The sequence below is a fragment of the Synchiropus splendidus genome, chromosome 9 (genome assembly GCF_027744825.2).
Source record: "Synchiropus splendidus isolate RoL2022-P1 chromosome 9, RoL_Sspl_1.0, whole genome shotgun sequence".
NCBI classification, from domain to species: domain Eukaryota; kingdom Metazoa; phylum Chordata; class Actinopteri; order Syngnathiformes; family Callionymidae; genus Synchiropus; species Synchiropus splendidus.
In genome coordinates, this window is record NC_071342.1 from 23,852,638 (window position 1) to 23,866,862 (window position 14,225).

A 14,225-nucleotide genomic window follows, 5' to 3' on the forward strand; every position below is an offset into this window, starting at 1 on the left:
ACCAAGCAGATGTCACCAGACACCGTGCATAAAAAACACACTCTCTGTATTTCCCCGATGACATAGGGGGCTACTGTTTGTTGTGCCGCGGGATGTTACGAATGATGTGAGGCATAATTGGTGATTATCAACAAGATTGTGTTTTCACTGCCTTTAATCAAAATGTTTTGACCACACCATCTGAATGGCATTTAAAATGTCTATACAGTATCACCATGTGTGCTTTTAATACTCAAACACTACCTTTTCCTCTCGTCTATTTGGTCGTCTGCCAAAGCGAATCGCATAATCAAAAGAGGGGAGCAAGAGAAAAGAGAGGAAGGCTTGGCTGCCTGAAAATGGCTACATGGTAGTATCTCTAAATTGCACGTCACCCTTGCCTTTCACCCTTCCTATACAGTATCACCATGTGTGCTTTTAATACTCATCATTTGTAGACATGAACTAACTAAACTCTCACACACAGACAGTTATGGATACATTTGTTCTATACGCACGCACGCGCGCACACACACACACAGAGGGTGTAAGCCGCCAGACACGTAAGACTCTGTTATGCTTTATACATTATGCAGGTGAATCCAACAACAAATATGGAAGTCTGGTGTGAAAAACATCCAGAAATCCACTTGTGTGGCCTGTCGACCTCTTGAACCAAGTTGTTTTGACTGTTGCTGATCTAAACAGGATTTTTTTTTATAATCAAGAAATCGAGTTTGCAATATTTTGGCAAAACCTTAAGGGATTATATGGTATGTGACTACAGTGACTCAGATTCAGATTGCTTCCCTCAAGGAAGGGAGGCTTTATCCAAGTTGTAACACAGTTTTTCATGCACCTGCTACCTTACAGTTACATTTTTAAAATATTTTTCTGCCTTCACTGACTCCAAATGATTCAGTTCTTTATTGCCTTCAGTGTCGTCCATCCTGATGTTTTCGCATCCTCTTGAAAGCTACGTTCTGTCCGTCACCTTCCACTCTTATATCTATGGTTTGCATTGTCAAGTTACTTGGCAAAGATAGTCAGACAAGGCATGATGCGAGTCACAATTGGACAACAGCAGTGGAGCAGCCATTATCTCAATCTGTTATTTATTTTCTTTCTGCGACTTAAGATGGCGGCATGCGATCGAGACGTGCCTGTGTGGCCCGCAAAACATCAGCTCTGGCAAATCCCGCTGTTTAACCACAAGCTTGACCCTCGGGGTCTGCGTGGGCGGGTGTTGGTTCAGATTTGCATGATTATTTGTGCGTGTGTTGCAGGGACACAGAGAGTCAGTGGCTATTGGTGATGAACTTCAGTCAAACTTTCTTGTATTGTCCCCTGCTGGTGAAAACATTTGTGTGGTAGTGTTCAAGAGTCGAAGGAACGAATGGAGATGCATGCAGCTTTTGGGAAACCGTTCTGCTGAGTGGCAGTGAAAAGACTTGTATGATGTGCTCCGGTGCCAATGCTAAGCCGTCTACTGACAGTTAGAATGACCCTCACACCAGTTCTCAGCAAATATAGTGGTGCTATGAGTACCCCACCCAGAGGTGACGGGGTCAGGAATTTGAGGTGACTCGTTGTAAAGGCATGCACACTTAGGTGTTGAGGAGATGTGGTGAAGAACAAATTCCGATCATGAAGAAAGTACTTGAAAAAGGCGTGTCGCCTCTCAAGTTGTCTTCAACATGTGAGATTGCTATCTGGTGGTTCAACACACTGAGGTGCACACTTGTGTCCCTTATGATTTCAATGCATAAGTAAAATTACATTTCAAAGTTGTTCTCAGGCTGGGTGGTGTCCTAGGTGTCCCCTTCACTAGAAACAGGGGCATCGTCTTCATGGGTACCTGACCCGGTGCTAGAATCTTGACTGTACTGTGCTGTTTTCTCTTTGATGAATAAAACAAAAACAAAGCAATATTGTTACTGTTATGCTTTTTTGGCACTGATATTATTGGTTAAAAGCATGAAATATATGGGTGGGAAATGAGTGGCTTGGCCGGAACACATGCTTGTGTCAAAAGCAGTCGGAATGCTGAATGAACATTAGCAACGCATCTGCTCACCATTCATCACAGTTGATTTATTTGAATTACTCAAACGTGTTCTCTGTTTTATAAAGTAAAGTTTCCCGCTTTATAGCCATTTCTGAATGGAGCTGGTGCATGAGCAGCAGTGAGGAGAAGAACATGTGTCAATAAATTCCTAATTAACGTGCTCTATAAGTAGCTCCTCCTGTGTGGTGAATTGACTCCTGGACTATCACTTGCAATTTAAGCCAGCTTGAATGGTAGAGTGCACATGTCTATGAATGATAGGACGTTAATCAAAAATGTGTTTGAATTCACAAGAGATGGGAGCATCTCATCTTGTGCTACTCAAATTCTGGTGGGAACTGTTTTGTTTTATTGCATCTAAATGCACATAAACAGAGCTGGGAAGTCTTTTGTTAAAGAAGAACAATCTCAAAGACCAAGTGTACACACACACACACACACACACACACACACACACACACACACACACACACACACACACACACACACACACACACACACACACACACACACACACACACAAACCAGCTCCTTATCCAATCCCTCCACTAATTCCCCCATGGTAGAAGGTGTTCATTGTTTCTCTTTCATTCTAATCTCACTCTCTCCTTTTTTAAAAATCCATATTAGATTCTCTTTGACTTGGCCACAATCAGGGGCACTGGAGCACAGCATCACCCTGCTAATGCTCTTTGTCTCCCCAGATTTGTCACTTAGCATGGAGAGTACACCTTTGTCATGGAGCAGGGTGGGAGAGAGGCAGACTCTCGCTCTCACTCTGGGCAATTGTTTCTTGTCATAGGCCATCTTGGCTCACCACCAGCCTCCCCCTTAAGCAAATCAGCTTTGCTCTGGATCAGGGCCCTATCATAGCCCCCTTGGAGCTCGGCAGCCTGTCTGAAACTACTAAAACAAACACATACTTCAAGATGGAAGCCAGTACTTATGATCAATCTGATTCGCAATAATCCTATTCTTAAAATGTACAGTTATCTTCTGTGTATGGTTTTTCCGTTACACCTGAGTGATGCATGATGTTACGGTGGTCCTTTACTGCCAAGAATTACTTCATAAATAATGGGCGACACATTGCCCTGTTTGTCTCCTAGATCAGGGGTTCTTAACCTTTTTGATCTCGGGGCCCACCTTTTCCACAACAAGTGGTTTCCTGGGCCGATTCAAGGAATAGAACTGATTCAGTACTATGATGACTGTGTTCAATAACCACACATGTAAACAAACCAAAACATTGTGAAATGACATGAAACCATGTGATCATCGCAAAGATATTAGTCATGGAAAAGTCCAGAATCAGGTGCAAGTCATGCTCATCAAACTTACTAAAGGAAAAAAAGAAGAAGAAAGTACCCTTGATGCAAACTGTTGAGAAAATTGGTCTATGTCATGAATAAAATAAATGGAGAAAAAAAATCTAAATAGCACAAAATTTACATTTAAACATTTTCTTCATGAACTCAAAAGAAGATAAGCAAAGTGTAAATGAAAGTACCACCATAAAATGCTCAAGTGTATTAAAACTGAATGTCTCGCGGCCCTTATGGCCCAGAGGTGTAAAACAAAAAACTTGAAGCAGCCCTCTAGGGGCCGCTCGCGACCCTACCATGATCCTTGGCCCTATGGTTAAGAATCATTGTCCTAGATCATCTGTTATTATACTGACTGACCACTATACATTTGGCTGGGAGGCAGTAGGGGCTTAACATCTTGTACAGCTTTAACACCACTTGTCTTATGGGTGAGAGGCTGGAGGTGTTTGCGGTGGAGAGTAGTTGCCAAATCTTGACGGGTCTTAGATGTGTAGTGAAACAATAATCGAGCACAGAACAATCCAAAAGACATTCCTATGTATTCCTGTTCGGCAATTGTTTGGCAATGTGTGACGGAATATTTTGTGTTGTGGTTGCCTTTAACATTCACTTCAACATCTAAAACCCATTAGATGCTTTTACATGCTTAACACCAATCAAAATGGGGAATTGGAAGAATTGAAAACGAATGTTTCCGAAACCTCAAAAGCCTTTAATTTTCTATCCAAAATGATCTCATATTACGTGACCATTGACATGTCAACTTTGCTATCCACCTCTGTCCATCCTGGACAGCCCTAAAGAAGAAATCTGTGGGCCTGATACCTGAACCAGCACCTAACGCAGGGAAGAGTAATCAATCCCAGATAGAGAAGCAGTTCTTATTGACTTTATCTCAGTGTGTGTCTCGTAGTTTTTATTGCCCCTTTTAGGGCTTGATGATGGTCAGAGATGGTGAAATTGGAGGGAGAAAAATGATGAGCAGGCACTTCATTCACTAGGGATCATCTCCAGCTATAATCCTGTCGACCCATCTATCACTTCTTCTTGCTTTCTCATTGCTCCGTGTATCTCTGTTCCTTAACCCTTCATTTCAGCATCATTTTCCCGTCTCAACATTTCCCTTCACCTCTTCTTGCTATCCTCCCTTCTGTTTTTACTTTTCTGTCCTTCCAAATCATGACAACCCCTTTCTTTCCGAAGCCCCAACATCTGTATCTTTCTCTTTCTATAGCAGAAAGTGCAGAGCCAGGGCTTTTGCCTGCTGGTAATTTATTTTCCCATTAGCCCCCTGTCTGAAGTGCATGCTCAGGGTCTGAGTGTGTGTGGGGGGCACCGAGGGCCACCCAAAAGAAAGACCCGGAGAGTCAGAGAGAGGAGGGCACTCTGGACACACTGATAAGACCAGAAAGAGAGGGAGGCCGAGCGGGAGGTTCAGGAATGAAGGAAGGGTCTGAAATATTAGCTTGGTCTTAATCGAAGTGGTTTGGCCACAGACAAATAAGATCAAAAGCTATACGAACATAGCTGATCGCAATTATGTCCTGTTGGAGGTCAACAATATGAGGTAATTTGCATCTGTGTTTCCATTAAATTAAATAACTATTTTACTCCTGTTATTGTATGATTCAAAAAAGGTGCAAAATTCAGATTAGTTTTGTTTTGTTTTCTGGTTTCTCGCACATTTGGTTTTACTTATACTCAATGTATATAAACTAATTACCGTAATAATAGTTCGTATGCTCTTTATTCTTAAAATAAATTAGAAACAAATTGTGACATTAAATTTTGGATGCCAACAACAGCATTGACTTGTGTCAAAAATGAGATGAATCTTTGTTCTTTGTATTATAGTGAAAGTGGAAAAAATGCTGGCAATTTTGAACATTTTTAATGACTAAAGTCTAAAAAAACCTTTGTTTCCTTCAGTGAACGCATTATGGCATCTTCCTTTTCAATGTTGCGCATATGACTTCATCTCTTATTAGAATTAATTGCAGAAGAGCTGTCTGACCTCATGTAAACCTTCAGGATTTAGCAGATAGGTATACAAAGCCTCAAAAGTCTCTTTCTCTCTTGAAGCTCAAGCGGTGATTCGACGTCTAGGGCGCACAGTTGCCAGCTAACAAAGTGTAACTCTCCCCCTCGGAGTCCGGATTAAACCTTTTATGGGCCGGTTGGTTTGTGACTCTGCTCCTTTCATCTGCTGCCATCAGAGGGACCCCGGCATTAAACACATTCCTCTCTCTGCTATTCTCCCCATCTCCCAGTCAACAGTCTGTCCTCCCCCTCCAAGATCTCACTGAGATATACAAACACATTTTGTATTCAGAAACATTTGGATAAGTGTTATAATCTGGATTGATTTTAGAGTGTTTAGCTGTGTCTGTAAGAAGTATCAAAGGCCGTTCAGTTTTCATTGTATGAACGATCAATTTTGCTTTTGCTTTTGCTGTTCATTCGTGGGGTGGCTGCCTTCACTGTCTATTTATTTAAGAATTGTTGTTCAAATGCAGTTTCACCAGAGAATCCAACAGAATACAGAATTATCAGTGAGAATTATATCTGTGCAGGACCTGCCCTTTTCACGGCCATCATGCCTCTCTGCCTCTCCATCAAACGATAAGTTTTGGCCATTTGGTGTCTCTTTCTAGTTTGTAGTTTTACTCTTCCTTTCTGGATTGTTCCTTCCATGATTTACTCACATAAGCTCTTAGATTGTCTTAAAATCAAGTTAAGTGAAGTCTGACTAATCTTGTCGTTCCTACTCACACAGCTTTGGCGGCTCACTTTACCACAACTGTTTTTGGTCTTTTTGTCTTTTGTCTGAGATGAGTATGATCCGCGCAATGGTTTGGTCAGCGGGCCTGGTGCAGTCCCTGTCTGTTGCACGGTTGTGTGGAAATTGTCCTCCTTGTGTACAGTTCTTTGCACCTTTCAATCCATTGTTATTGAAATTCCAAAAATCCCCTGTGATAATATTGCTTGCCTTTTATATCTATTGTTGCTATTTAAAATACACATGCATACACACTGCTGGGGGGAGAAGCCTCACATATAATAGTAGAAGATGAATAAATTGGTCTTAATCTTCATACGTGTGTGTGTGCGTGCGTGTGTATAAATTGCCTATAGTGTGCTATTCATAGGTGGTATGTTAAAAAGCTGCTGCTTTATCAGTTATCAGGGGAGGCCAAATTGACACAGAGGAATCATTCCTTTGTGTGTGGATTCAAAAAGAGATGGGAGCACATTGGATGTCTCTATTTCCAATAGCTGTGACCTTGAGGCGAGAGGAATATCGCCTTGCCCCCCACCCCTATACACTTCCAATCTGCTGACTGCTGAGTTCTGCCGTTGCGAGGGGATTTCGAGCATTGGGGTGTACAGCTAATGCGAGCGCCCTGGGGTAAATTTAAAGGTTCAATTGACTTTTCCAAACAATGTAAATGATCTACAAAGGCACGTGTTATGCTTTAAGGCTGAGGTAGCCTCTATTACAAGTGTATCGTTCATATATCTACGCCAGAGTTGTGATGGGGATTTGGTTTGTTTACAGGTATTTATTTTCCTAATTGACTCCTCATCTGTTAAGACTGTTCCTATGTTGACAGATTAAAACAAGTTTCACTGTGGTCTAAATTGTTGGAAGGAAGCACTACACATACATTGATATTCCTTTCAGTCACTGTGTAGAACCCCAACTGAAGTTCTCTAATATTCACTCTGGAATGCAGCATAGTTTGGAACTCCGAAGGCAATCACATTTTCATACAGTTATTTGACTTTATTTCGAAAAAAATCCAAATTCTTATTTGCATTTTTTACTCAGAAAAAAATATTAAGGAACAGTTATTACTATAAATAACCTCTTTTTCTTCAGCATCCTATTAGCTTGTTATTAATCCTTATAAAGTACTGACTAGTGTCTTGTTCAAGTCAGACTATATTTCACCCGAGAATGGTTCCTTAAGGTTCACTCTGAAGAATTAGATTAGATTAGATGGCCTGATTATTAACATTACAAACAAGCTAGTAATTTGTTTATTTAAATTTTCTTGTGTTTCCTGTCTGCAGTGCATCCCTTCACTTTAAACAGAATCATTGCTCACAGAGGTAGAGCATCAAAGTGCTGGCTGGTTTTTTTTATCATCATTTATCATTTTTACCATCATTGTGTTTTCCTTTGCATATCTTAAAAAAAAAAAAAGAAAAACAAGGTGGCTATCTTGCTCCGTCAAACACCATTGACAAAGTCAAATGTCGACTTGTAGGTTGTCTTACCTGTGGTTTTAATATGTGTTAAGTGCTCCCGTTGCTGGTGAATTACAGCAAATATTGTTGATGAATCAATAACCCACATTCGTGTGGACACCAGTCTCAAGCCGATTTGTGTGAGAAATCTGTCAGCATGTGTCTGTCTGTCTTCTCTTCATGTCTGCACAAAGAAGTGGGAGTCTTTTAGCACTCAGCCTAATTAATCCATCTCTAAGTGACAATAGGATCCCTGTCCTTCACTCCCTGGCCCGTCCCATTGGCATTTTGGGGCAGAGAGCTTCAGCGGGACCACTGGGCACCCCTCCTGTCTTGACCCCTGCCCCCCCACCAGGGGAGCATCTGTGGATCGATCCGTGGCCAGCTGGCATCTGAGGAGAGGGGAAGGACTTGCTACCCAAACAGTCCAGGAAGCGAGCGTTTTTGATTCATTAAAAACATCCTCTTCGTCTCCAAAGCTACTTGTTTGTGCGTCACAATGTGTTTTTTCGCTTTTTCTGTGTTCTGTGACACTGTGTCTGTGGCCATCGTATTGGTGCATTTGTGTACCGTTGCAGCCAGGGGGCAGCATGAAGCCACTGTGCAAGCTTCTGCCTCACACACACCCAGGTGTATAGCTTTCCTCTGAGCACGGAAAGCAAGAACATATTGATAGGCATATTCTCTGTGTAATAAGTTAAACTTCTGTATTGTCCTTCCTTTTCATATTACACATTGTCATGACGTCTGAGTCGCTCTAATCCCATCTGGGCCGCCTCCCACCCCCTTCACCTTCTTTCAAACACCCATATGCACTCTCGCAGTGATTGACAAGAAGCATCCGGGGAAACAGCAGATTTCCATTGTTTGGTGGCCCAACTCAAATCTGTGGAAACCGTTATTCCATTATTTTGCCGGCATATTTGCATATCCTTAAGTATTTTCCCAATCCTCATTTTGACTAAATCCCCTCTTCTTAAGTGTTTGGTGCATTCGGCAAATTCATTCATAAAGTATCTACATGCGCTATTAGCTTAGTATAATAGCACTGGTGTAATCTGCAGACAGATAAGAGGTGGAGAAGGAGACTTTCTTCTCTCTTCTCTTGAAGCCATGCTCTTTGGAACAGCGAGGCGGTGGGCAGATGATTCGTCATTGTGTTTGTCTGCTAAAGTGACGGGGCTCAAATGTCATCGGGAAATGTCAAGTGGCCCTGATAGTCAGCCCATCTGATTCCTTCTGTAGGTTTTCCCCAACAAAATTATTGTTGTGTGCGAGGTGCGGCTCGGAGTTTATGATGGAAAGAGGTGGCCAAGGTGTGATAGAGTGGGGTGCATGATGGGAGGAAGCAGAGAATGTACACTCGGGTGGGGATGGAGGTCTTGAAACTACTGTTGGTCATTTCCAAATATTTTCTGTCTCCCTGGGTCTCATATTTCAACATGTTCACATGTTTCCTGCAGAGACGTAATAGGTATTACATACATAATCATGGCTGTTGCTGTCAGAACCTATCAGATATGGCTGGAGAAGAAAGGTGAATGAAAACGTGCGAGTCAAACTCTCATTTGTGCCCACTGGTGCTAGAGTGAGCTACGGACATGGGGTGTAATACTCCACATGACTATCGCTTGTCTCAACAACTTAGGGTCGTGACCACTTAAGCTTCATGTGGACGGAGCTGTTCATGTTTCTACAAATGAACTGGAAAATGGCACTGTAGCGCCGAGCTATCTTTTTATGTCCATGTTGATGTGCATGGAATAATTATTACTAGGGCTGCAACGACTGGTCGACTTAAAAAAAGCATAACGAAATCAACCCTGATCGACTATTAAATTAATCGGCAACAAGTCGACTCGTCGTGACATCCTCGCTCACCACCATAAGCTGACACTGGTATCTTGACGCGTAACGTCAAAAGCATGGAACCATCTCACAAATACCTTTATTTCACACATTTTGAGGAATAAAAATTCAAGTATTTTTGAACTATATACATGTTTCCAGCAAGCTAAATGCATTTGTAATTGGTATTTATTCTGTTACGAGACTACGTTCGTACCCCTTGCCAGGTTTGTCAACCTGCCGATGTCGTATGCCGACTAGTCAACTAATCATTAAGTTTGTCAGTGTGTAGTCAGCTATCAAAATAATCTTAAGTTGCAGCACTAATTGCTACTCTAGACTTTTAGATCAGGGTTGATTAGTCTTGAGAGTTTGATGTTAGTGAGCTGAAATGTGAAAGAAAAAAAAATGCCCTGTTGAGAAACCAGCCAGAGTTCTCTCTCACTATACATTAACTTTTCTCCAACTTCTAGAGTCCTTGGTCTCACTGTGAACAAGCCAGGGATTTGTTTGATTTGTAATGTAAATGAAGACGGCAACAACATAACAAAAATATTGCTTTACATTTTGAAGTCCATATGTGATGCCGATGAGTATTCACTTTAAAGTACGTAGTAGTATTCAGGAATGTTGATTATCAGAAAACTTTGGAACTATGATGTTAATCAGATTGAATGAAGTTAAAGAAAATCTTCATCAATTGGTTAGGGTGTGTGTGAATCGTGTCGTCCTGAAATGAGGGCTCAAATTACACTTCTGTATTGTATGTGATAATTTCAGAACAGTAAATAATTGTTTCTTCCTCACAAGGCTAGGAAAATACTTACATATACATTAATAGCTTGCACTGATAATGTGCGTGCGTGCGTGCGTGCGTGCGTGCGTGCGTGCGTGCGTGCACGCGCCTACGTTTGAATGAATCCCCCGCGGTCCTCAGAGATAAGGCTGAGATTGAGTTTCCTCCCACTGAGGGAGAATCTCTGAGGTCTGTGTGTGAACACATGAGGAAACAGGAAATGTTAAGTGCCGATATCAGCTCATCTACCATACACGCCCGCTACAATGTGTATATGTATATATGCCTTGGTGGTGTGAAAGGAAGATTGTTGTTTGGCTTTGTTTGCCATTGTGCCGATGGGAGGATGAGTCTTTAAGGCCTGATTCAAATCTCAGACAAGGAGGTTTATTCGGGGGTATAATGAAATATTGTTAGCAAGTGTATGTGCATGGTATTAATGCGTTTTGAAGGCACAGAGGTGATAGCATCGGTGCAAATATTGGACCAAGACAATCTGTGATGCAACATCGTACGCTCAGTTCAATGAATCCTTCTATGGTCCTGTCTGTCTGGTACCTTCAATTCCTTGAATGTTGCTTTCTGAATTTAGAAAAAGGGGCAGCGTTGGAGTCAAATACAGAATGCAGCGGCAGTTGTGCTTTTTGATGACAGTTTTGTGCTGTGGCGATGTGGGGAAATAGGGATCAGAATCATCTATGTGTGCTCAATTGCTCAGTTTTAAATCTCAAATAGCCTTACTTGATGCAATTTTTCATCCGAGCATTAGAAAAAAAAATGTTGTCATTCTATAGTGCACCTCAGAGCAGCACTCAGTGCACCTCAGAGCAGCACTCAGTCTCTTTCTTGGTCAAACAGGTGGCACAGCAGCAAATGACCAGTTTGAGAGACATGCAGAGGTGGATAGTTGGCTTTTGTTTGTTCTTATTGGAATGTAATAAAATACTCTCATCTATTTTCCCTCCCTCTACAGGAGTCTCCATCGGGACGAAGAAAAGCTTTGGCCACCAGCAGTATCAACATGAAGCAGTATGCCAGCCCCATGCCCACGCAGACAGACGTCAAGCTCAAGTTCAAGCCGCTGTCGAAGAAAGTGGTGTCGGCCACGCTGCAGTTCTCTCTCTCTTGCATCTTTCTCCGGGAGGGAAAAGCCACGTAAGTGCGATTTAAATTTGGAAGGAGGTTGTTGAATTAAATGTGTGTGTCGTGGGGGCACTGCATGGGTCCAACTGGGTTTTCCTATACTGCCAGTCCGAGAGTTACCTAAACAGAGTGTCCACATTCTACCTTTTCATTTAGGCATGAAGTCACTGGAGAGTGAGTAGAGTAGTTCCATCACATAGAGAGGGGTGAGCTGAGGTGGTTCAGGTATCTGTCTGGATGCCATCTTGGTGAGGTATTCTGCACCAACTACCTATCTGTCTCCAGACATATCTAGAGGAGGATACCATGGTCAGGCCTCTGGAAACTGATGATCATGTGATGGAGTGAGGAGAAATGACAGAGGGGAGAAAAGCATGTTGTTTTCTTTGTGAAATCTTCACTTGACTAGTCTGGTCTGTTCAACATCATTTGTATTTTTGTTATCTTTAATATCAGTGAAGATGAACACAAAGTACTTTCGAAACCTATTTCGGAGATGAATCTGAAACTCACTTAGCTTGAGCTTTTCGAATGAAAATTGTCTTCCAGAAAATCTGAACATTGAAGCAACTTTCGAGTGTCAGTTGATATTTAGATGACGTGACTTTTTTCCGTGAAAATAACGATCAAATAGATTTGCTTTTTCTCCTTTTCGTTTAAAACACCCCCCTCTGAATCACCAGAGCCAGGCTCAGCCACTTCATATGCTGAGCATCCTCACAATTTCTTCCTCTTTGAGACAGCGCTCCCACCAATCAGTGGTTGCTGTTTTTATTCGCTCTAATTTGATAACGACTACTTCCATTAGAAGATAGACACTTGCACGTAGCGGCTCAGCGAGAACGGAGCAGCAAGGCCTTTGTTGTGGCACGGGCAGCAGGTCGATGGCGAATAACCCCTGTTAACCCTTTGGAGAATGATGTGGACCGCACACAAACAAACTCTATCACACCAGTTTAAATGAAACCCTCGGTTCCCGGGAAAACCAGACACAAAGAACAAAGATGAGAAATGCGGCGATTATGATGAAGAGAGGGTTGGAGGCTCTGAAGGAGAGTGCACCAGGCTCCGTGAAGTCGGAGAGATGATGTGAAAATGAATGCTTGAACCAAGTGTGTGAAAGAAGTTGATGAAAGCTGTATGGAATATGAGTCACCTCAGGAAAAATGCCCAAGGGTTAACTACAGTCTCTAAAGAGCATTCAAATCTTTAAGACAATACTATGAATGCTGAGATTTTATTGTCTTTCTTCGTGGTCAGTGATGAGGATATGCAGAGCCTGGCCAGCCTCATGAGCATGAAGCAGGCGGACATCGGAAACCTTGACGATTTTGAGGAGGACAACGATGAGGATGAGGAAAACAGGGTGAACCAGGAGGAGAAGGCAGCCAAGATAACAGGTAAAATCATGACAGTGCTTTTATTTTAAACCTTAACCAGCTGGTTAGTTGTTTGTTGAAGTACGTTTCTAGACAGTTGTCTATGGCAGTTTAATTGTGCTGCTGTTCACTGAAGGTTGCTGCTTTGGTGAGGATGATCTTTCTTTTGTTCTTGGACATCATGCATCCATAAGCTGGCTTACCTTCAGTCATGCTGCAACTTTATTTTGTTGTCTGCTTCTATATCATTTTGAGCTCTTAAACACTGTCAGCGTGAAGCAGCTTCTCTGTCTTCTTTTTTGGCACTGGCTCAACCAACCACATCATTTCTTGCTTCCACATCTGTTTTGGTCCCCTGACAGAAGCCAGCCTCATCACATACATGTTGGGGTCTCATGTATAGGCCCCACTGCTCCCTGCTTTGCTTAATCCAACTTCTCAAGGCACCATCTCTTCACGTTAAGCTCCTTGCTCTCTGTTCTTTCTTCCCTCTGTCTTATTTATATGTATATGCATCAAGTGCCTACAGCAACGCTCCACGTGTTTGAATTCAAAGGCCTGGCCAAGCTGCCAAAACTCCCCATATTCCTCCCGTGCATTTACCTCCTCGAGCCTGTGACCTCCTCTGTGAAGCTCAAACATATATTCTCTTCTTTTACATCCCGTTTATGTAAATGATAGAGAGAATTCATTACAACACAAGGGTTGTATTTTACACCTCCATGAATATATTTCTGTGTGTACATGTGTTTTGGTGTGTGTTTGCTTGTTTAATCCCTCAGGACTTGCATGCCTGCACTCTCAACGTTATTAAATCATTTGCAACTGCTCGCTTTAACAAATATGAAACCCATCACAGTTGGAGCAGGATTTCTTCAGATGACTGTCATTCATTCAACCACATCCACCGTCTTTATGAAACCGTTTTAAAATCAATCTGTAAGCAAAGTTCTATTTTGTAATTTCCATCATTCACGCATGCAGTTAATTCTTTTTAACAGCACATGGGAAAAAAGTTGATAAAACAAAACAAAAGAACAAAAATGCATCTTAATTTAATGTACAAAAAACACACACAAACTTCTTATGTCATTCTGAGTGCATGAATGAAAACATGAATACAAAAATTCAGTAACGGCTGCATTATCCTAATCTCCTAATAATCTGAAATAATATCTTTCACATGCATGTTTAAACTGTATGGGGAGCAACCGATTATTTTTTAAGAGTGTCCATCTGGTAACTTCTACTCAAATCATTCAATCATTCTTCAAATTTGCTGAATAACTGACTGTAGTTCTATGCATCTCTGTGTGTATGTATGTATGTGCGTGTGCCTCTACGTTGTGTGTGTCTGTATCTGAATATTCTCAATGGAGTGTGTAATTTTTTTTGCCTTCTTTACTTCTACTCTTCCTTCCTTCATCTCG

At 41.8% G+C, this 14,225-nt stretch overlaps 1 protein-coding gene across 6 annotated transcripts in view; it reads left to right on the plus strand.

Annotated features, from left to right (window-relative positions):
* ehbp1 (EH domain binding protein 1) overlaps positions 1 to 14,225 on the plus strand; it is a 122,880-nt gene that overhangs the window by 15,404 nt on the left and 93,251 nt on the right. For all 6 annotated transcript variants that reach the window (XM_053875733.1, XM_053875732.1, XM_053875736.1 and 3 more), the window contains exons 6-7: positions 11,247 to 11,428; positions 12,677 to 12,816. In XM_053875733.1, coding sequence (XP_053731708.1) covers positions 11,247 to 11,428; positions 12,677 to 12,816 — 322 coding nt within the window. The remainder of the gene's footprint in view (positions 1 to 11,246; positions 11,429 to 12,676; positions 12,817 to 14,225) is intronic.